Raw genomic sequence first — 22,760 nt, 5'->3', positions numbered from 1 at the left:
TAACAATGTGGCGCTTTAAGCAGCACTTACATGCGCACTCCAAAACCAATAATCCCCTCTCTTCATTCAAAAGTGGGAAAAATGTAGATGTGCTGTCAAGCATGAGGACAGGTTAATATTACAGACATTATGCTTGCACCATCACCAGGCTACATCCAATACAATACTTTACGACAAAAACCCAAGTGAATATATGTGAACGTGCGTTTATAAAGACGGGTTTAATTGACGTCATTAAGTGACCAGATGTTCTTCAGCTCATCACAGTGGAGCCTCGTGTTCTCCAGTCCACACAGCTTTGTAGAGCTCCTGTGTCCAGTCTGGCTCTGACAACGGAGTTAACATCTCTGTAACAGTATCCTGTTCAAACACCGTCAGTGCTGGAGAGGTTTCAAAGTCATTCTGGAAGTTTGCCGAGACTCCAATTTTAGGAGAAGACGCGGATTTAAGTAATTCAACACTCATTCTCCGAGGTAAGGCTATTATATTTGTCATTACGAACCATAACATCTGGGAAAACATCTGTAGTGATGTGACAGGTGGTCTGTTTATTTGTCATCCTCATTGTTGTAGTCTATTCTACTTTTGTGACTGTAATTGTTATGTCGTCGGGTGTTATTGTTTTAGTAACTGCACAATGTGTCATTTTTGTTCAAAATATTTTTTTAGAGTAAGAATTTTGGACCCATGATGGCGACTGATACAGAGAGTGATAGAGTAGTAGCAAAGTAGTTTCTACAAAAAAAAAACAATACTCTGAATTAATTTTAAATATCTATGTCACTCTATAATAAAGGGGGCTGGTCCGGAGAGCTGACAGCTAACACGCCCACATCACTTTTTTATTTTGTATATTATATTCAAAATTGTTCCATTCAATTATAGTTGTGCTCATAAGTTTACATACCCTGGCAGAATTTAGGATTTCTTGGCCATTTTTCAGAGAATATGAAAGATAACACGAATACTTTTCTTTCACTCATGGTTAGTGGTTGGGTGAAGCAATTTATTATCAAACAACTGTGTTGTTATTTGCGTAGTAATGGCTTTCATCTGGCGACTCGACCATGCAGCCCATTTTTCTTCAAGTGCCTCCTTACTGTGCATCTTGAAAGTTTTTTTTTTTTTTCTTTGCATCCCGAACAATATTCTTGGCAGTTGTGGCTGAAATTTTTGATGGTCTACCTGACCGTGGTTTGGTTTCAACAGAATCCCTAATTTTCCACTTCTTAATTAGAGTTTGAACACTGCTGATTGGCATCTTTTTATACCCTTTTCCTGTTTTATATAGTTCAATTACCTTTTCCCGCAGATCCTTTGACAACTCTTTTGCTTTCCCAATGACTCAGAATCCAGAAAGTCAGTGCAGCACTGGATGAAAAATGCAAGGGTCCGTCAGGAGCCCAGAAACTCACTGACCTTTTATACACACACACTGATTACAAGCAAACAGATCATAGGTGAGGATGGTTCCCTTTAATAGCCATTCAAACCCGTTTGTGTCAAATTGTGTGCATGTTATCAGGCCAAAATCACCAGGGTACGTAAACTTTTGATCAGGGCCATTTGGGGCAGTTTCTGTTGTCATTATGATTTAAAAAGAGTAAACACAGTTGTTGGACAATAAATTGCTTCACCCAACCACTAACCATGAGTGAAAAAAAAGTTTTTCTCTTAACATTCATATTCTCTGAAAATGGCCAAAAATCACAAATTCTGTCAGGGTATAAACTTATGAGCACAACTGTATTTTCATTTGTTAATATGTAAGCATTCACTAGCAAGGACCACGCCACACAAGGATATAAGTTGAACATTTAATGAATTAGTTGTGCGTGGTGTGCCCAGCAGAAGGAGACTCAGGATGGGGGTTCCGTCTCAGCGTTATCCTGCCGGAGCTGATCTTGACCCAGGTTGTACCTGGAAGTAGACAGGGCATAGAAGGAGCGAGCACGAGTTGAGTAGGAGAGGACAAGGAAATAGGTTAAGTGCAGTAGAGTAAGGTGAGGGAGGGTGGGTTGAAGAATCACGGACAAGCAGTTGGAGTAGGCTGGCTACGTTTAAGAAGGCTTGTCAGGTGATTGAGGGTGTGATTTAGGCGTGGTCCTGCTCCCGAATCTAAGTTAACACCTTAACTTCATTAATTGTAAAAATATCATGATACCATTGTGTGTTCCAGAGTTTCTCCATCACGTCACTGCCTTAAACAGTGTTAGCAGCTGCACTTGTTTTTATTCGGAGGAGAGTGCAGACTGACATTAAAGACAGCAACAGGTGGGAGTCAACAAGTGGAGACAGGAATATGTGTACATCCAAACATTCAATGTATACATTATGATAGAAAGTAGAATAGACAAAAATATTCACATCTTGTTTTTACAGAAACAACTGAGCAATGAGTTCAGCTTGTGATTTGGTTGAATATAGTTAATTGTTACACTAATATAGTCATTTGTTTCAATTCAAATGCTTAGATCAGGCAGCATGAATTAAAGAAGGGTCTGAATTAATTTATTTTTGAGTTGTGAGAATTGATACAAGCTTCAAGAGTAATAAAGTGTTTTATAAACTAAATACAAAAGTCCTTCAATACATAGTTTCTAAACTTCCTGATAAAGAGCTGAATGTAAAGCCGTACATTTAAATATGGACAGCTGATACACTATAAGTGCAGCCTTCTTTGTTACATTTTTTTTTTCAGCTTATTTTATCATTGATCAGGTCAAATCTGTTGCAGTGAGCTTAATTTTAAATACCCATCAACTACAGGTGTCTGAAAATCCAGTAATGCGGCAAACCTGATGAAGAGCACGTTAGGATGTGAAGAGGTGTTTGGCTATAATTAAACTACTTGTTAGCTCACCCTTATGTCATCCATTGATCTATGTCTGTCAGTCAGCAGCTGAAGCAGAAAGGAAACATGGGAATGGAAAATGTGACAGCAGGGATCAGATTGAAAACCCAAAGACATGTTTACGTGTTTGTGTCTGTGTTCACATTCGTATTGAAAATGAATATGACCACGTTTGAGACAAGCATTTAAAGAAGTGAGTCAGATATGTCACAGCTGCAAGGCAGAATTACACAAATTGAATTTTCCTCATATTTTTCATGCTAATTGTTTTGTCTAACATGCTAAAGAAAAACCCTCAGACCATCAACACAGTACCTCAACACTGGTATCGTAAACATCCAGTGACACAAAGAAGCTTTGCGCATATGAGCAAAGTTGAATTATCAGCAACTTAAGATCTCTTCTTATAACTGCATACACAAAACTCAATCCACTTTTTGTTGCTTTGCAGCAAAATATTTTTAGTGTCATGTACTTATGACTGTCTGTCTGCACAATAAAAGGTAAGACATTGTTGAACCAACCTCTAACAATGCTTATGGATGTCTTGATCTCTTTTAAGATGTCGCTGTTAGAAGACGTTGCATTCCGCTCCAACATACCTGTACCTTTTGATATCACAGTGGCAGTGGTCTACTCCATTTTTGGTGAGTTGATTTTCATAAATTCAAACCAGTTCTGTCAATTTTTTCCCTCAACAGATGATAGAGAGTTAACAACACTAATGATGCTGTGAATTATTAGTTTCATACTTATTCTGCTCAGGTTGAAATGAGTAACAGCATGAAGCGAGACGGCACACTTTGAACCCTTTGGAACACGTTTGTATTTCTGACTGTAATACTAAGTAATATCCGAATTCCATCTGTATATTATCTACTGTGCGTTTGTACTGCTTTCATGTCAGCCGATATTTTCTCTTCATGTATAAATCTATACCTGCAGAAGACAATCTTTCATCAGAGATGTGCAAATCAATGTACAGACCCAGCGAGGGTCTAGTGTTGCAGCTGGTCATGCAACAACATAAGGGGCCTATGATCAGAAAGTCTTGAAGGCTGGTCATGCACTGAAAAAAAATATAATACTGGTAGAATAATAGCCAGATTACCTTTCATCTCAATCTTTGATCTTGCCCACATTACATTCACAAATTATATTTTATTCATCTTTAAATTTAAAGAAAAATGGCCGTTATTCAACTTGTTCATGACTTGCAGAGCTGACCCTGTTTCACACTTAAAGCTCCTGTGAGGAGTTTTCAGGTGGTTACAAAACAAACTGAAATGAATGCAGGTGCCTTTTCATTACCCACAAAAGCATAGAAATGTTATCAGTTCAGTGATTGATTATTTCCATGTGATTATTTTAATGCCTGTAACCACCATCACAGAGTAAGTGTTAGATGAGGCTTCTAACGGCACACTTACAATTACTTACAATAATACAATGAATTGTTAGGAGACAGCAAGATGAGATTGTTAGTCAGAAAAAACTACTTACATAGGACAGGAGAAAATAAGAACACTTAAGGTATCTCTTCATCCACAGGGAGCACCAGAAGGAACACAATACAAAAGTTCCTCACAGGAGCTTTAACTTGAACATCTTAAAATGCCCATCCTTTCAGCAGAAGCAAACATGTCTGTAGCCTGGTGCAAAAATGGATTTGGCCTACAAGTTTTGCATAATTAGTGAACTGCCGAAGTTGGGCTTCAAAACGAAGGCTGTTTTTGATACCGCCTGCTACATACTACCTAGAAATGTAGTCTGCAGTATGTACTACATACTGCATTTGAAGGTAGTATGTATGTAGTATGAATGTTCTGTTGGATCAGTTTTTGCAGTATGCTGGGTCAGGCGTCACTGGATTTTCAGTTTCGGAAAGAGGCAGTAAACAACTGCCAAGCTGATAGCGAAAGTGCTTCTTTAGCATCACTTAGGATTTAAAAAGTTAAGAAGTGGTTTATACGGACTTTAATAATTTTCACAGCACCTAAAAACTGAGTTCCCCTGTCAAAAAAGAAGAAAAAATAAAAAGCGTAACGTTAGCGCTTTGCATTGTGGGAAACAGTACGCAAGGGAGACTGGTCTGATGCATACTGAGACACTTTCCTGAATCATTACGACATCCTGGAAGTTTAGGCATACTGCAGATTTTTCTCTTTTTCACATACTACTTACTACATACTGAATTTTGGCCAAATCAGTACGCACTGCTAGTATAGTAGGCGGTTTCAAAAACAGCCTTACATTCAGAATCAAATTGTTGTATTGTCTGTTTGTCTGTGTGAAGCCGAAGGCAATTTCCCACATTGCGGACAAAGTTCTAATCTAATCTAATGTCACTAAGACTACATCCATGTTTTCTACAGTTTATAGTTCAAACATGAACCTGTAAAGGAGTTTTCTATCTTTACTGTCAGTGAAGGATAATGCTACAAGATTGAATACGCTGCCCTAGAAGACTGATACAAATGTAAGACTACAGCTTGTTAGCTCAGCTTATGTTAGCCTAAACCATGGAGAGTGGAAAAAGGTGGTACCTCAATGCAGGTTAGAGGACAAACTTAAACTAAATCTACATAACAATGCCTGATGATCTTTTCAAATCAACATGATAGACCCCATTTCAGTCATTTATAGTAAAACTGACAATTTAGGAAAGCAAGTCTAGCTAGCCTGACTGGCTAATGGTTATACCCTTATGACTACCATACAGATGTTGGAGGACTCTTTTCATCTAATTCTTTGGAGAAAAAAAAAGCAAATCAATGAATTTCACATTTTGGTCTCTTTTTCTTTCAGGTGTGTGTTCGCTGTTTGGAAACAGCACACTACTATATGTCTCCTACAAGAAAAAGCACCTCCTGAAACCTGCAGAGTACTTCATCATCAACCTTGCTGTTAGTGACTTGGGCCTGACTCTGTCCCTGTATCCCATGGCAATAACTTCAAGCTTCTATCACCGGTATTACACTTTGCACTCACTGTAGACAAAGACAAAGTGGTTAAGGGAATGGAAAACTGATGTAAAACAGATATGCTTTTGAGAAGATTGCTTGTAGGTATTGCTTTTAAATCAGACTCCCTTTCATGTTTGATCTAACAACATAGTTGGTTGGCAGGATTGCTTGTGAGTTCACAGATAGTCTAATTCTTATGCAGTTCTCCTCTTTCCCCTGTCTCACCTTCTCACTCATTGATCTTTCCTCTCTGTCTGCTTTGCACTGTCTTCTCTCACTTTCTCACACCCCCTTCTCCTCCTACGCAGGTGGCTGTATGGAAAAACGGTGTGCTCCATTTACGCTTTTTGTGGCATGTTGTTTGGCATCTGCAGTCTGACCACACTAACCTTACTGAGCGTGGTGTGCTTTGTGAAAGTTTGCTATCCGCTCTATGGTAAGTCTTCAAATAAACTATTTATGCCCGATGAAATGACAAAGGATTAACCATCACATCCCTAAGTGGCTGATTGATTTTTTGATTTTTCTGTGGAAGGAAATGCAATGATAATCCCTCCACAAAGTACTGCACATTAGCCCTTCTTTGATGGCTGACAAGTTCAAGGGCCACACTCAATACGCACTACTTGTGAAGTTGGTTAATGCAGTGATAACAAGCCCTTTATTTGAACTCAAGCATCCCGGTTTTCCCAGGCAGTGTCACAGAGGTTTTTGAACAAAGCTCTCTCGATAAATCACAAAATGTATCTGAATTATATTTAAGCCAAATCCTGTTGTTGGAAAATCATAGATTCCAAACTGACCACTGAAAGGATTTGTGAGGCAATTTGTAAAAAAGAAGCTCAATTTTCTGTCTTATACAACTTTTGTTTTCACATTGAGACACCTCTTTTCCATCTGATGAAAAACCTTGAACCTTGCCTAACAAGGGCAAACACTCTGCAGTTGTTGCTGCAGAGAAGTGAGCTGCAAATTCATAAATAATGCAAATTCACTCACTGAAATTGTTCTTTGACAAGGCTAAAAAAAAAAAAAAATACACATTCACATTCAAAAACAGGCACCTTAAAAAGGGACAGCTAAAAACAACAACTGATAAAAACATGTAGAGTCTACTCTGGATTCTAGTGTGGTTATTGCAGAGGGAATGAAGGATTTGGTAGAAAGGCTGTACAAGTTTGACAAAAGAGTGAAAGCCTCACTTTATAGAAGCTAGAATTAGCAGCTGCTGAGACCTAAAATCTGACAACACAGATGATAGAGACATAGTGGGCTCAGAAAAGGAGTGAGAGAGATGTTAGTCAGCAGTTAGTGCCCGCCTCCAAAGGCCTGTGTGTATATGCTGAATATGTGGGTTTATATAGGATATGTGGTTAGATGTGTACTGTATGGATGTCTTTCAGGCACAAGTGCTGTGGGTGTTTACTGTATTTGTGTTTCTTTGTAAGTCAGCCCTGTACAGACTGGCAATTCTGTTTCTTATACAGGAGAACAGAGGATCGATCTATCTATCTATCTATCTATCTATCTATCTATCTATCTATCTATCTATCTATCTATCTATCTATCTATCTATCTATCTATCTATCTATCTATCTATCTATCTATCTATCTATCTATCTATCTATCTATCTATCTATCTATCTAAGAATATAAACGCAACACTTTTGTTTTTGCTCCATTTCTCATGAGCTGAACTCAAAGATCTAAGAGTTTCTCTATGTACACAAAAGGCCTATTCCTCTCAAATATTGTTTGCAAATTTGTCTTAATCTGTGTTAGTGAGCACTTCTCCTTTGCCAAGATAATCCATCCACTTTACAGGTCTGGAATATCAAGATGCTGTTTAGACAGCATGATTGTTGCACAGGTGTGCCTTAGGCTGGCCACAATAAAAGGCCACTCTAAAATGTGCAATTTTACAGTATTTGGGGGGGTCAGAAAACCAGTCAGTATCTGGTGTGACCACCATTTGCCTCACGCAGTGCAACACATCTCCTTGGCATAGAGTTGATCAGGTTGTTGATTGTGGCCTGTGGAATGTTGGTCCACTCCTCTTCAATGGCCCCGATGAGCATGCAGATGAGCTTCCCTGAAACGGTTTCTGACAGTTTGCGCTGAAATTCTTTGGTTATGCAAACCGAGCTGTCTGGGTGGCTGGTCTCAGAAGATCTTGGAGGTGAAGATGCTGGATGTGGAGGTCCGGGGCTGGTGTGGTTACACGAGGTCTGCGGATGTGAGGCTGGTTGGATGATCTGCCAAATTCTCTGAAATGCCTTTGGAGACGGCTTATGGTAGAAAAAAGAACATTCAATTCACAGGCAACAGCTCTGATGGACATTCCTGCAGTCAACATGCCAATTGCACACACCCTCAAAACTTGCGACATCTGTGGCATTGTGCTGTGTGATAAAACTGAACATTTTAGAGTGGCCTTTAATTGTGGCCAGCCTAAGGCACCAATAATCATGCTGCCCAAAAAGCATCTTGATATGCCAGATCTGTGAGGTGGATGGATTATCTCTGCAAAGGAGAACTAACCCAGATTTGGACAAATTTGCAAACAATATTTGAGAGAAATAGGCCTTTCGTGCACATAGAAAAAGTCTTAGATCTTTGAGTTCAGCCCATGAAAAATGGGAGCAAAAACAAGCGTTCATATTTTTGTTCAATGTATATTTATAGGAGGGAGAAGGGAGGAGGAGGTTGGATGATGTGTTTGTCCAGGCCTTGCAATCTCTTCCCCCTATGGCCTCAATATATTTTCTTTCCTATAGCCAAAATCTACTATACAAATTAATCTCTCCATAATAGTTGTTTCACCAAATTTGAATTTAGTGCCCTCTACAGGCCTGCATCACTTTGGGGTGTTGGATCTGAAGACTTCTTCTTTTGCTGAAGTGCTTTTGACTTTGCATTTAATGAGTTTTTAACATGTTTTGCACAAACTTTAATTTAAGATCTCAGGAGCACATATTCTATTCTTCTGCACCTTTTGTGTTTGCGTTTGTTTGAGTCTTGTTTTCGATATGTAAATTTGGGTCATGTGTGTACCGTTTTAAACCACCATAGAGGTCCTATAAAGAGACATCATCTAGTATAAAATGTTCTCTCTTTAAGAACTCAGTGACTAAAAATTGTTCCATTCAACTACCCAAATAATTCAAATGAATGATGATCTGTTTTCACAGGGAACAGGTTTAACTCAGTTCACGGCTGTTTGCTCATTGCCTGTGCTTGGATCTACGCCCTGCTGTTCGCCTGCTCCCCGCTGGCCCACTGGGGGAAATACGGACCAGAGCCCTATGGCACTGCCTGCTGCATTGACTGGCGCCTCTCCAATCAGCACACCACAGCGCGCTCATTCACCGTGGCGCTGTTCGTCTTCTGCTACATCCTCCCATGCTGTGTTATTGTAGCATCCTACACGGGTATTCTGCTCACAGTGCACACGTCCCGTAAGAATATGGAGCAGCATGAGTCGAGGCAAACGCACATGAGCAGCATCCAGGCAATTATTGTTAAGGTAGGAGGGGAGTCTGTAAAACATAAATGATTACCTACACCATGTCAGAGATATTTGGCTTAACTTTAGAATAGCGTGTCATAAAAATAATCCTTTCTAGAACAACTTGAAATGATAATGAAGAAAGAAGTTTGCAAATGGAGAAATAAGTTGCTGGTGGAGAGGGAGGCAGGCTGTTGGAAGCTGTGACTCAGGGGTAAATTATCAAAGCACCTCCTCAGAAAGCCAAGTCCTCTGGAGAGCTCCTCTTTCATCCATTTGTTGCAGAAACTGGCAGTGACCTCAATAGATCCTCCAGTGCTGCAGCTCCTCGTTAGCAAGAATTTGCTCTGGCTGTATTGTGATGGATGAAAAGCTACGGTTGCAATGCTGATAAATGGTCATCATCATACACCGCTCTCCACAGGAATAACTGATGACTCAAGCCAAGGGCTGATAAAAAGGTGTTTTACTGTGTATACCATGTGACTGGTGTTAGTGATGGTCAATTAACTTTTCAGGTTGTGAAGATCCGTTTTTAGACTTTCAAATAATAAGCCTGGTGTGTATCTTTTCTTATCATACCCTAAAAACATCAAAGACTAAATTCAGTACTAAAGAGTTCCTGCTGATTTTATTGTTGAGGTAGAAAATCTTCACCTGGCTTATACTACCCCCATGTGCAGAGACTCCAAAACACAAGATTATTTCGGGTTGACTCCACATTCTGAAACTGTAAATAATCCAGAATATGTGTTAGTATGTATCTTAAAAAATACCTTAAAATGTTCCTTTTTAAACTACACTGCCTTCTGTGTTTTCACTGGGACAACAAAAATATAGAAAAGCCACAGACACAGCTGGTCAGTTTTACAAAAGTGTGTACTCTACTTTCTGTCCTGATATCAGTGACACTCTTTTCTTTCTTTCCTGTCAGCTAAGTGTTGCAGTCTGCATTGGCTTCTTCGCAGCGTGGAGTCCATATGCCGTGGTGTCCATGTGGGCTGCTTTTGGCCGCATTGAGAACATCCCTCCTCTGGCTTTTGCCATGCCAGCCATGTTTGCAAAGTCCTCCACCATCTACAACCCAATCATCTACCTAATGCTGAGGCCAAACTTCCGCAGGGTCATGTGCAGGGACTTGGGCACCCTTTGCCAGAGCTGTGTGAAGGGCTGCCTCTGCAATGAAAGGCCATCAAAGTGCTGCTCCAAGCCAAAGATCAGGGTCAGACTTCACACAATCCACAGACAGACTAACCAATTCCCTTCTTCAAACACCTCTGCTCAACCTCCTATAGTAGCATTAGAGGAGCACAGCTGTGAAAAGTGCAAGGATGCCTTTGAATGCTTTAGACACTACCCTCAAATGTGCGGTGTCACTAACCCTTCAGCCAGCAGACACTCATCTAAGGATCATGACGCTCCAGCTCCCCAAACACAGCAGCAGAAGACACAACATGTGTCCAACAGGAAGTCTCTGCTGGCCAGCATGTGTGCAAAAAGGACTTCAGAAATGGAAAACTTCCATATTAATCTAGAGATGGTCCCAGGGCATGCAAAGATAGCTTGGCCCTGAGAGCTCTCTTCACATCTGTTTACAGCATATATCAGGACTTATTTTGCAGGTTAAGTTCTTAGAGATGAGGTTGAACCATTTACAAAGCGTCTGGGCAGCAGTCAAGTTACTTATTTCTTTCTATGGTCACCCACTGTGCTTTACTTTTGCTACTGAGACAGAAAAGCTTTCATGTCAGCTAATATGAGGGGTGTTTTGTTTGTTACCTACTCTAAATCAGACTCTTAAATGTTTGTAATATATTAATATCCCAGTTTTGAGCTCTGGTTTAATATCAGTAAACTTCTGACAGTAGTATAATCCCAGAAGTGCTACAAAACATCTTGGACTGCATCAAAAATGATGTAGTTATGGTAACAATTATATGCAGTTATCAGCACAGCACAGGAACATTTGAATGAGTGCTACTGTATTAAACTTAGCCAAGTTGAATCAGAGCAGTTTTAAAGCTCCAGTGAGGAGTTTTTGGATTGTCATAAAAAAGACTGAAATTTATGGTGATGTCTCTTAAGGCTGGTTTATACTTCTGCGTTGCCCCTACGCAGCAGGGGGTGACGCAGACATGAACACTACATACTTCTGCGTCGACGTGTCCGTGTCGCGCAGCAATACTCTGCCGAAACGCTTGAGGGCAGTGTGGTCTCTCTGATAGCCGGGTTGTCTGTTTCCAGCCCCGCTACGATCTCTGTTTACTTTTCTACAGCAATTCTGAGCATATTATGTTAATATACAGCTGATTCATGTTGCTGTATATCATACAGACATGATTACAGGGAAGGGTAGAGAGGATATGTCGGTGGAGATTAAATATACGGCCAATGTGCGGGGATTTCGGAAGTGCTGTAAATGCAGGAAATACAATGCCGCCAAGCGGACCAATCACAGGGCTTGCAGTCCGTGTCAATCGGAGGTGTTGTTACATTGTTGAGGAGGTGCGCATCAGCTACGTGCATAGGCCTTTTCGTAGGTGCAGAAGCTACGCAGACAGAGAAGTATAAAGCAGGTTTTAGTGAGCAAAGGGAGCAAACTAGACCATCAGCGACAGGATTCATTAGTATATTGTCATTTTTAATGCCTGTAACTGCTGTCATCGGGTATGTATCAAAGTCGATGTAGCCCACTGCAGAAACACTTCTTCTTTTTTACATTTTCCACAGCAAATATCACGTGTGTGATCCCTCTGACTTGTACAAGAAATTAGGAAAATAGAAGATGTACTGCTTTATCCTCAGGGGGCACCAAAATCATAGACACCAAAAATACCTCACAGGAGCTTTAAGTATTTACAGACATATGATGAATTGAAAACTTTATTTCAAAAGCTTTTTTACATCATGAAATATACAGGATTGTAAAAAGAATAACCTTCAGGAACTTTAAAAAGTTGCTCTGAAAGCTGTTCATTAGGATTCCGTTGGCGGCTTTTAATCAGATTTGATTGGCACGAAACAATCCTGTTTTATATTAGATTAAAAAAAACAGTGTTCAGTTTTTACGATTAGATTTAATCTATCCCCTGACTTTTGTAATTATAAAACAAAGCAAAAAACAAACATCAAGAAAAGAAAAACATGTCCAACATTCCAATAAGTTACTTTTTATGTCAGGTCAATTTCTGACTGCTCATTCCTTTTAATAACCCAGTAATTAAAGAAAACACAATGCCATGGTATGCTGCTTTAGCTGGTGATTGTATGGCTGACTGTACCATGAATTACAGTTTTCAAAGCTCACAGTTTAACACATATTTAATAACACAGAGAGTATCCTTTAGATAATCAATACAGCAACTTATCAGTTTGTCTACATTGAAACTTAAAGCCATAACCCTTTAAGAGCTGTTAACCCTTTCAGTACTATGCCAGCCCAAGTATTGTTTGCACTGGACTGTTACAGGTACATGCATTTTTAATGGTGCTACACAACACTTCTGATGCATATGAACAGTATTGTTATGAAACAGCACTGCACTGTCCGTCTACCTGTATTATGAGAACTTCAATCATTCATTATGTATACAAGAAGAATTGATTATTTTTTATGTGACATGTTTATTCATTATGAAAAGAGGGAGAGAACAAAACAAATCAGACAAAACTATTGAGACCATGCTGCTGTAGATAGATTCATTAATTGTGAGAGGTTCTAAGGTTTGTGTTAAGTGTAATCATTGTTCTGTGGAAATCTCTTTTGTCAAGTAAACAGGACTTAATTGTGGTCCACTGGGCTGAATGTGTCTTTGAAAACTCAAACTGTTACTTCAGCTACACCGAATTGTAATTATATGAACTTATCACATAGGTCTACTGCTGTTTCATCTTTTAACCACATTGTTTTCTTATCTATTGAAATATTTAGGTCTTATTATGAAAGGATACAAGTAATAATAAGATTTTATCCAGCAATGATCAGGGTCTGCAAATAGGAAACAGATTAAATTAATTTTGTTTAGAAACAAGTGAGCCCTTCCACAGTGTTTGCTAGGCTCTAATCATAAATCATTCACAACAAGGAAGGATTAATTGTCTTCTGTTTAGTGGTAGGATTATACAAACTCACAAGGAAAAACAGAAAGAGCATTAGCTGCTTTAATTACACTGTTATCACAACTATAATCCATTAATAGGCAGATTATTGTTTGATTCAAAAGATGTTTTTCAGCGACATTGAAAAGGGGAGTGTGTCTATCCATCTGGTGTATGCAAAAACAACTATCTTGATGTGTTCATTCATATTTATTAGCTTGTGGCAGAAAAAAAGTAAAAGATCTGGATGAAACGCTCAACCAGATATAAAAACAGCTGAAGTTGTGTGATATGATCTATGAAACCTTTGAAAAACACATGACTCCTGGGCTTTTATAAAAGTAACATAGTTTATTCAGAAAGTCAAAATGGCTTGGACTTTGTGATGCTGCATGCTGAGTAAAACTTTGTCATGTCTGCAAGAAATTACATTCAATAAATCAATGAGAGTAAAAAAGAAAAGAAAAAAAACATGAACCCAACACCAAGACATGATCTTAAATTGATGCCTGTCATTAAAAACACTTGATAAAGTGCATCCTAAAGGCTCACTGCATTAAGATACACGAGTCCAACAGAGACTCATAAAACTGATCGTATACTGACCCCTGCTGGACACATAATACGCATGTGATATCCCCATTTCATTTATTTCGCTTTCACCTTTCTGTGTTTAGACTAATTTGTTGTTCACATTGAACCAGAATAAATGTTTACCATTCACTATTTGATTTGTCCTTATTATAAAAACTCAAAGACTCAAAACACAATCAGACAAACATTTCTTAGCAGTGATTGTATTAAAAATATCATTTGTAACAACAGAAGCTTGCAATATCACACATAAAGAAAAGTTACTTTTCAGACCTGGACTTTGTCAGAGTAAATTTAAAAATTAATTTTGAAGATTTTGAAATTTGATGACAAGATTATAACTCCTACTCATCAGGATGAGTTTGGTAGACAAAGTTAATGAAGTCTTTTGAAAATGTAGCCTAACTACAATGAGAGTTGAGACTAAAAGAAAACCAGTCTGTTTAGCACGCTTCCAGGGACATTATAAACATGATAGACAGTGTTCTCTGAGATTAACATGAGTAACCACGATTTTCATTCTGCAAAGATACAGCTCAGTTAAGCTGCTGAGTTTTCAAAAGCTTTCACCAGAGCCAGACTGAAATGAGACTTAAAACAGGTTTTAATTTTAGGGACTAGGACGACTAAAATAACGGACCTTTGCTGTGCTATGACTTTCCACAGGGAATCAGAAGAGTGCTGTCTCTAATAGATATCTGCCATTCCAGTGTGGACAACAATCTGGGTCAAACATTACATAAGTCGTGCTCTAGCTCTGACCAACTCGTACGACATTCTTTGCTTGCTTTAATCCCTTAGCTAACAAAGTCCAAAGCGATTTCTTCTTTTTGGTCAAGGCTGAGTGAAAATGTTTCCATCGCGTACAGAAAGTCATGTAGAGGGAATGACGCAGTTCTGCCGAAGTTTATGAACTTAAGAATGAAGTCCGCAGGTGTCCAATATTTTCTGGATGATATCTACCTTTATGTTGCCCTCCAGAGCTCGACAAAGCTTCCCAATCGTGCAGCCGATGCTTCCCTCCTTCATTTTCCAACGATCCAGCATTTGGTGCACCATCTCTGGCAGGCCGTCGCGGTAACAGTCGTGCTCAATTGTCTCTACTTCTACGGTGGTCAGACCCAGACGCCGTGCACAGCGCTTCCATTTGTTCCCGATGTTTTCCCGCAGCAGATCCAGGTGCTCCTCGGTCACAGCGTGGTCCTCTGAATCACACAAGGGAAACATCAACCATTAAACATCCCCTGTAGGTAATACACGTACTAATGACAAGTACCACATACAACCCTACTTAAAAAACAATACTATCTCTTTCACAAGGGATCATGTCTGTTATGTGATCAAAATGTGGCTGTGTGTTTACCATATATCAGAAGGCCCTCTTTGATTCGAGAGTTAGCTGAGCCAGATTGAGACAGCAAACTGTTGGTGGAGTCGTAACCTCTGATACTCATCGTGTTGTTGCTCCCAATCTGGATCCCGCTGGCATTCTGGATGAAAAGAGGTCCTGGAGCAGGTACAAAGCAGACACATCAAACACAGTTCCTCCAACAGATGATTATTCATTGAAAAAAGACATGCTTGTTTGTACCTTGATCTTGTAGCGAGTTGCCCTTGGATGGTGCCAGAAGACGCCCAGGACTCATGTCAGGTGCGGAGGTGTCAGACACTGGGTAAACTGGCCAGGACTGCTGGCGGTCATAGTGGGAGTTTGGGTGTTGCTGGTTAAACTGTGGTAGACAGGGGGTGCTGACAGAAGTTGGCATGTGTGAAGAATTCATGGAGTCATAGAGACCAGCAGTTGGGGGATACCAGGCCTCTTCCTGGCTTGTGGGTTGAACCGGCTCAGCTTTGGTCCAAGAATGGACCGAGGATGCACAAGAGGCTTTGTCTTGTTCCGGTTGCATTATGGCGTGATCAGTAGAGCTGTGGTTGTTTTGCAGGAAAGGGTTTGAGCTGTTTTGTCGGAGGCAGTTTCCAGCTTCAGGCTGGTTCTCACAGTTATAGCTACCACGCATGTGGTACTGAAGCTCCCGATCCAGTTTCTCTTCCAGAGCTGAAGGGTTGCAGGATGCTTTTGCATCCGCCTGCACAGACACGTCACATGGCTCATAGTGGTGTCCATGCAGGTCCTCAATACTGGCTTCGACTGGCACAGATGCACCTCTGTCTGAACTCACCAAAGGAGCTGGGCTATCTGCAAAATAAAACAAAAAGAGGAGGCAATAAATGTTGTATCTTGCTGGTTTTAACTCTTTATTTAGCTTTGTAAGAGTGTCAAACTTCACGTGTACTGAATACCAAAAGTGCTTACCTGCTGACAAACACTCATAGGTCATCGATAAAGACTTCATCTTCTCGACAAGGTCCTCTGGGCCTTCATATGATTTCTGTATGAATGTAACACAGAAAACGGTGATAGGAAACAGACAGTGCATTTATCTGTAAATATTTACACTTCAAAACTAATGCTAAGTGTCTTCACTGTGCATGCAAGCCTAGATTACTCCATCTAATCTGAAAGCAAACATATTTACCCTTAACTGAAGTAGATCTTCTTCTACGCGTGGTTCAAGCTTTTCCGTGTAGAAAGGTAAGAACAGGTTGTAGGCCTCTGCAAAGGAAAAAAGGGAGAGTGTAAGAGGAAGGTTCACATAACAGATTTCAATGGACAAATTGTGTAATTGTAAATTTAGAGAAGGAAGACCAAATGGTATTTCAACACAGCAACTAAAAAATGACAACTGACAGCAAAAACAAAACCCTGTGATCTGGCAGAAATCCTGCAGCACTCTACTACATATATTCCTTTTTTTTGGAGAACATAAATATATATGTTGTGTCCAATAATATATGACTTTGACGAAATCAAGGCTTTTTTTTATTTGTGTAATAACATTTAACTGTACCTATGTTAACATGGATCACCTATAATGGAATAATTGCTTGATCAGAATCAAAATGTCTTAATGTGAAATCTAATTTTAGAACAGACTGTCCGATCTGGCCTTTTCATAGAGGCATTTCATTCCAGTTGATCCGGGCAGTTTATGCCATTTGATAATTGGATCAAAAGCAATGTAAACACTTGATCTGATCTTTTCTTCCTGGTTGGGGTAAAACTATTCTTGCTACACATGTCTACTCCACTTGACGTGAAGAGTGTCCGCTGGCTTTGATAGAGCAACAATCGGAACAAAGTCAAAAGGATCTGAGACCAACACAATTTTGTTACTGGAGTCTTTAAAACACACTCAGGACTGTAGCCTCTATACGTGGAGCGCTTAGACCACTAGGCCACCAGCGCCCCAGGTATAGAGGCTACAGTCCTCGTCGCAGAGGTCGCCGGTTCAACTCCCGGGCGGTCGACCATTTGCTGCATGTCTTCCCCCACTCTCTACTCCCAACGTTTCCTGTCTTTCTTCAGCTGTCCTATCAATAAAGGCGAAAAAGCCCAAAAAACATAACTTAAAAAAAAACAAAAAAACACTCAGGATGGTTGAATGTCCTGGTAACCAAAAAAAAAACCCACACAATACAGACATTTAATGTCACAGAGTGCAATCTCTGATGCAAGGGTGAGCAAAGGAGCAAAGTAGAGGCATAGTGACAGTGTTTTGTTTTGTTCTGTTAAAGATGAATTTCTAAGACATCATGTACAACGACACAGTGACAGCATTGTTTGTTAAAAACAGGGACAGACTGAATGAACAGCTTCTTATTCTGCTTTTTAGACACATCAGACCAGTGACTCAGCTCTAGGCATGTCAAACTGCTTTATCCAGATTTACTGCTTGATGTGCATGTCTTAGTTGAATCATTTAATGAAGCATCCATGAAAACTGTGGAGTTGCAATCCCTGATAATGTCTAAATTAAGAACTAGAAACAATAAGTGCACCTTGAAATGTTGGGCGTAGCATTGGATTGTGGTCCCAGCACCTCTTCATTAGCTCAATAATCTCTACAGGTGTGTCCTCTGGTAAAAGGTCGTCTGTCGGTCTGTCACCCTTTCGGACACACTGGCTCATTTGGTCTTCACTCCTGGCATCTAGACGGAGAAAAGACGCTTGCTTTGGTTATCTTAATAAGGCTAGCCTAACACAGTCCGGTGTTATGAGCTATGGTGAAACCAGTTAATTAGATGACATACCAGGCAAATATTATTTTAAAACACCACAGCATTAAATGTGTCATGTTATTAGGGCTTCTAGCACTCACTTGCATATGGTTCTTCCCCTGTGAGGATGACCCACACCACAATAGCAAAGCTGTAAACATCAGACTTCTCAGTGGAGGGTGTGTGTATACTCTCCAGGTGCTCAGGGGCCATATAGCTGAGTGTGCCAGCCCCTCTCGCTCCGGCTGACAGACCCATTCGACTCTTCCTTCGAGACTCTTCTCTTGTGAGTTTGCTCCATGTCTGGCAGGTGGCCAGGCCCAGGTCTGCAATCTAAGAAAAACAGAGGAAACTACTGCTGGTGCACGCATTAAAGCTGTCAGAGAAATGTGTTATGAGCAGCAGTGTGCTGTATACCTTGATGTGAAAATCCTTATCCACTAAGATATTTTCCGGCTTGATGTCCTTGTGTACAACGTGTCTCTCTGTGAGGTACACCATCGCTTCCAAGATCTCTAAAATGATCCTGCCCTTTATTGATATTGGTACAGAAACCTGGTGATGGGAAAATGAAGTCCTTCAAATCACAAAAAATAACATAAAATGAATGGTTCAATGCTGCAGATCTTTTGCTGACCATTTCGAGCATGACAAACAAGTTTCCTCTGGGAATGAGCTCCATTACTAGTGAGCAGTCTTTATCCTCCATGATCACACCCAGCAGCTTCACCACCCGCTCATGGTTCAGGCTTGCCATGATATTCCCCTCTTCCAGCAGCGACCTTTTACTCTCCCTGAAAATCACAGTAAAATGGTGAGAATTTTCCAAGAAAGAGACATTACTTGCATCATTTCAGTCTTAAAGCCTGCTAATCGAAGACTGATATGCTAGTTCTTGTTTAACAGGATCAGAAGTCAGCCTATTGTACAGTTAATACAGTGTGTCAGGGAATTCTTAAATACAATTCTGAGATATTACTATCAGTTACAATCATCCACAGCAGCTCTAGTCATGTTAATGAATAAAAGATCCATGCATTTAAGCACAGACTTTGAGTATAGGAAAGAATATTACAGGCACACATAATGGATCAGCAATCAGATTGGTATGTTCAGCATTGAATGTTGGGCTGCAGAAATACATCACACTAAAACCAATAATGTGACAAGATGGTTTCACACCTTTAATACTCTGAAGTCTTTGCTATAAACAGATTTCTGTGGAACCACATGGTCCTTGGGTGGGGTGTTTCTTCTCTTCCTGTTCTTTTTTTATTTTTGTTTACATATGTTTGTAATTTGTGCCATGGCGATCCAGGAGAGAGAGACAATTGAATCTCAGTTTGCTTGTATTTTTTTTATTTTTTTGCTCTCTATTTACTTAATTCTTATCTAACATTGGCAATGGACATGATCCCTCTCTACTGTGCTTCTTCTGTTATTTGTGTATCTTTAATTTTGTCTGTCTTTGTTGTGGATAACAATAATAGGAAGAAATTGATCACAAAAAAGAAAAAACATTGAGTTTAGGTGTGGTGAACCCTTTGACAGGTAGGATGTGGAAGGCTATTCTGAGGCAGCTATAAAAACAGTGGAAAAGGATAAGGGCCGTAAATGTAAATACCCGTGACAGGTAGGGTTGTCAACTGTCCTGTATTAGCCGGGACATCCCGTATATTGGGCTAAATTAGTTAGTTTCATACAGGACCTCAATTGTTCGGTATATTGACTATTGACTCTGGTAAATACAGCAGACTGCACTCTACAGAATCTAGATTAGATAAAACAGCAGTAGCAGATCATGTGCCAATCACACCTGCAAAAAAGAGAGGATTTTCTCTCTGATGGCCATTAAATGGTCAGACTCAAGAAACAGATGCAGCACAGAGCTGATCAAAAATAAACTTCAAATATCTGTAAACTGTGACTTGTCGTGTAAGGACTTCTCTCTGGCTGTGCAAAAGGACAAAAGACTGCTTGAGTCAGTCAACAGCAGCAAAAAGTACCCATGGAAAAAGTACATTTGGTGAGTCATACTCCTCTTTTGCATTTAATTTTTCTTTTGCCTGTTTTTTTTTTATGTCAAGAGTCAAATTGTGTTTTCTTTGAGGTTTATTCATATGAGGTTACATAATGATACAGTAAGGATTAAATGGAATATACACACTTTCTGCATTTCCAGTTGAATCAGAATCAGAATATATGCTGAATTCACACAACATGCACCTGTTCCTTATTTAGTAGTGAGAAAGTTGGCAACCCTAGTGACAGGACAGAGAGGATGTCATTTATGCAGCGGATCTAACAAACGGATGCCACAACAACATCCGCTTTCAAACATCCCTCTCTAGTAATTAAAAGGAAGGAAGTACTAAGAAATCAGAGCACATCTCTATGTTCAATAGCTATCATACTAGTACTTTGTATTAGCTGTCAGGAAAATCCTACACGAAGATCAGTCTGTGTTGTGTGAAGAGACTGTACTGAGTGAGAAGTCCTACTGGGGGCACATGACTCCACTCAGCATTTAGGGGAATACCCAGCATACTCCACACGAGAACAGATACATTAGTAACTCACTCATTGCGAAGGGAACCCGTATACATAGTCTTCAACACCACCTGTCCGAGGGTTACATGGTAACACAAGTAAACTTCTCCAAATCCTCCGTAAGCAAGGGGTTCTTTTTTGATGAGATCAGTCGATCTCATTTGCAGTGAAGTCTGTGGCGCGGTGGCCATCCCTGTGGAGAAGTCACAACAACACAGCAGAACCCTAAAGGTTACACAACTGTTCACAAAAATACACGACAACAGCTGATAAACAACAGGCTACTATCCCGGGGGAATTCACAAACCGAGCATGAGTTTGACAGACGAAGGATGTATGCTAGCTTTCAACCTCAGGTTTCAGAAAGTTTTCACATGACAAATTCAGCCCTCGGAATTTGACCAAGCTCTATGAGAAAAACAACACTGTGAGTAAACATTTACCTTCACTATTAACACAAACAGGAGTGAAACTGTTACCCGAAAGTCTTGTACAATCCACGTAGACCACTTTGTTTGTAGTTCCGGGAAGTCTGCGAGGTTCTTCTTGAGCAAATCGAAACTAGCCACACGACAAGGAACTACAATCAGGATCACTAGTCGATAACAGATCGAGTCAGACTGCAACTTCACTGTTTTTTTTGGGGGGGGGGTGATTGCCCTGCAAAAAATTAAATGAGAAAACACGAAAATCTGGATATATTTCAGTGTATTTTCTACCCTTTATTTATTTTAAATACGTTTTTTTGGGACATAATTCCTTTAGAGCAGGGCCGTCAAACTCAGTTCAGGGGCCACATACAGCCCACTTGATGAAAGTGGGCCGGACTAGTAAAATCATAACATAATAACATATAAATAACTACAACTCTAAATGTTTCCCTTTGTTTTAGTGCAAAAAAGTACATTCTGAAAATGTTCACATTTAATGAACTATGAGCTGTTGTATTTTTTGCCATGATGAGTCTCATAGTGGGGCTGAATATTTTACTATTTAAACACTGAGACCGAACACACCAAACACACAGGTTACCCATTCACCTGACACAGCGTGTAATGTTTACTGCAAAAGAACAGATAGATTATAATAATGAACAAGGTAAAGTGGACTATTTTGGACCCCTCAGCTCCAGCAAGGACAGTTTGCTTGCTGGACAGTGTTGTATGCAGGGGTGTAGTGCTAGTGTTAGTAGTTAGTGGATCATCTTATAGTGCTCTAAAAAGTCTTTATGCATCTCAACCAGATTATGCAAACAGCAAGTCATCTATTTTCTCACTTTGAGAAAAAAAAAGTGCCGTTCAGGTGCGTTCCGTCAGCACTATGATTTTATGCGACCCCCAGAGGACAAATTTGAAATTGTAGTTACTTTTATTAAAAATTTTCCGGTTAATGTTTCCTCTGTAATTTTTTCACTTTGCAAAGTCGTTCCGTGGGCTGCATGTTTGACATTCCTGCTTTAGAGTGAGACAATCACAAGGGCGGATTCAAGAGAGGCTGGCAAGAGGTGGCCGTGCCCTCCTCTGAAATTCCATTGGCCACCCAAAAATTCCTCAAACCCTTGTTGATGCATGGAGTGATGTTTTATTCACTGAAACAACCCCACTGCCCAGTGGAAACAATAAGTGCCTTTCTAAATTAGGTGAGATGGTTGTTTATGCACATGGCACAGTGGCATAACTCCATTAATTAACACTGGACATGCCAATTGCCAATCTACCAAATCAAATCAATAACTATACATTTGTGTAGCACCCCCAAAGTTGGGGTTCAATAACAATAAAACAGAAATGTATCTGGATTATTTGAAGACATTTATTCTACTCACAATAAACATTTCACTCAGGTAAGTAGGCATAGACTTTGGGGTAGTTGCAACAGCTAATAATAAGTTACAATAACTAATGATAAAGTTAATAGAAAGCGTTATTATCTCTGTTAAACTTGTCTCAAACTCATTAACAAAAGCAACATAAGGAGTAATGATGGTAGTACTAATAAAATGAATTATGGGAATTCTGTCAGTAAATGTGAACTTGTAATTATATTCTAACAAAAAAATCAGGTGACAACT

At 39.8% G+C, this 22,760-nt stretch overlaps 2 protein-coding genes across 3 annotated transcripts; one reads left to right on the top strand and one right to left on the bottom strand.

The window, feature by feature from the left end:
* Positions 1-275: 275 nt before the first annotated feature.
* opn7a (opsin 7, group member a) lies at positions 276-11,396 on the top strand. The gene is made up of 6 exons (XM_034703052.1): positions 276-473; positions 3,417-3,501; positions 5,663-5,825; positions 6,129-6,256; positions 9,012-9,346; positions 10,263-11,396. The coding sequence occupies exons 2-6, from the start codon at positions 3,417-3,419 to the stop codon at positions 10,899-10,901; spliced, it is 1,350 nt and encodes a 449-aa protein (XP_034558943.1). The 5' UTR covers positions 276-473; the 3' UTR covers positions 10,902-11,396.
* Positions 11,397-13,757: 2,361 nt separating this feature from the next.
* Positions 13,758-21,280, bottom strand: ripk1l (receptor (TNFRSF)-interacting serine-threonine kinase 1, like). Of its 2 annotated transcripts, none has more exons than XM_034702763.1 (11): positions 21,169-21,280; positions 20,720-20,882; positions 18,777-18,933; positions 18,557-18,694; positions 18,241-18,472; positions 17,921-18,070; positions 16,558-16,634; positions 16,335-16,410; positions 15,612-16,217; positions 15,384-15,527; positions 13,758-15,225 (listed from the first exon to the last, which is right to left on the bottom strand). In XM_034702763.1, exons 2-11 carry the CDS (start codon positions 20,878-20,880, stop codon positions 14,936-14,938), a joined length of 2,031 nt encoding a protein of 676 aa, XP_034558654.1. In that variant the 5' UTR covers positions 20,881-20,882; positions 21,169-21,280; the 3' UTR covers positions 13,758-14,935. The 2 variants fall into 2 exon arrangements, with proteins under 2 accessions (XP_034558654.1, XP_034558655.1); XM_034702764.1 differs by having other exon boundaries at positions 21,133-21,262.
* Positions 21,281-22,760: the final 1,480 nt, after the last annotated feature.

The sequence above is a fragment of the Notolabrus celidotus genome, chromosome 15 (genome assembly GCF_009762535.1).
Source record: "Notolabrus celidotus isolate fNotCel1 chromosome 15, fNotCel1.pri, whole genome shotgun sequence".
Classification (NCBI taxonomy): Eukaryota; Metazoa; Chordata; class Actinopteri; order Labriformes; family Labridae; genus Notolabrus; species Notolabrus celidotus.
Note: the sequence above shows the minus strand (reverse complement) of the source record. Positions and strands in the feature narration are given on the sequence as shown.

Bases quoted from the DNA above. Each gene is read 5' to 3' on its own strand.
- opn7a (XM_034703052.1), top strand. From the start codon at position 3,417: ATGTCGCTGTTAGAAGACGTTGCATTCCGCTCCAACATACCTGTACCT. The intron at 3,502-5,662 runs GTGAGTTGATTT...TTTTTCTTTCAG, and splicing joins AGTGGTCTACTCCATTTTTG to GTGTGTGTTCGCTGTTTGGA. The intron at 6,257-9,011 runs GTAAGTCTTCAA...CTGTTTTCACAG, and splicing joins AGTTTGCTATCCGCTCTATG to GGAACAGGTTTAACTCAGTT.
- ripk1l (XM_034702763.1), bottom strand. From the start codon at position 20,880: ATGGCCACCGCGCCACAGACTTCACTGCAAATGAGATCGACTGATCTC. The intron at 16,411-16,557 runs GTAAATATGTTT...ACATTCATACAG, and splicing joins AAGATCTACTTCAGTTAAGG to AAATCATATGAAGGCCCAGA. The intron at 15,528-15,611 runs GTACAAACAAGC...TACCTGCTCCAG, and splicing joins CAACTCGCTACAAGATCAAG to GACCTCTTTTCATCCAGAAT.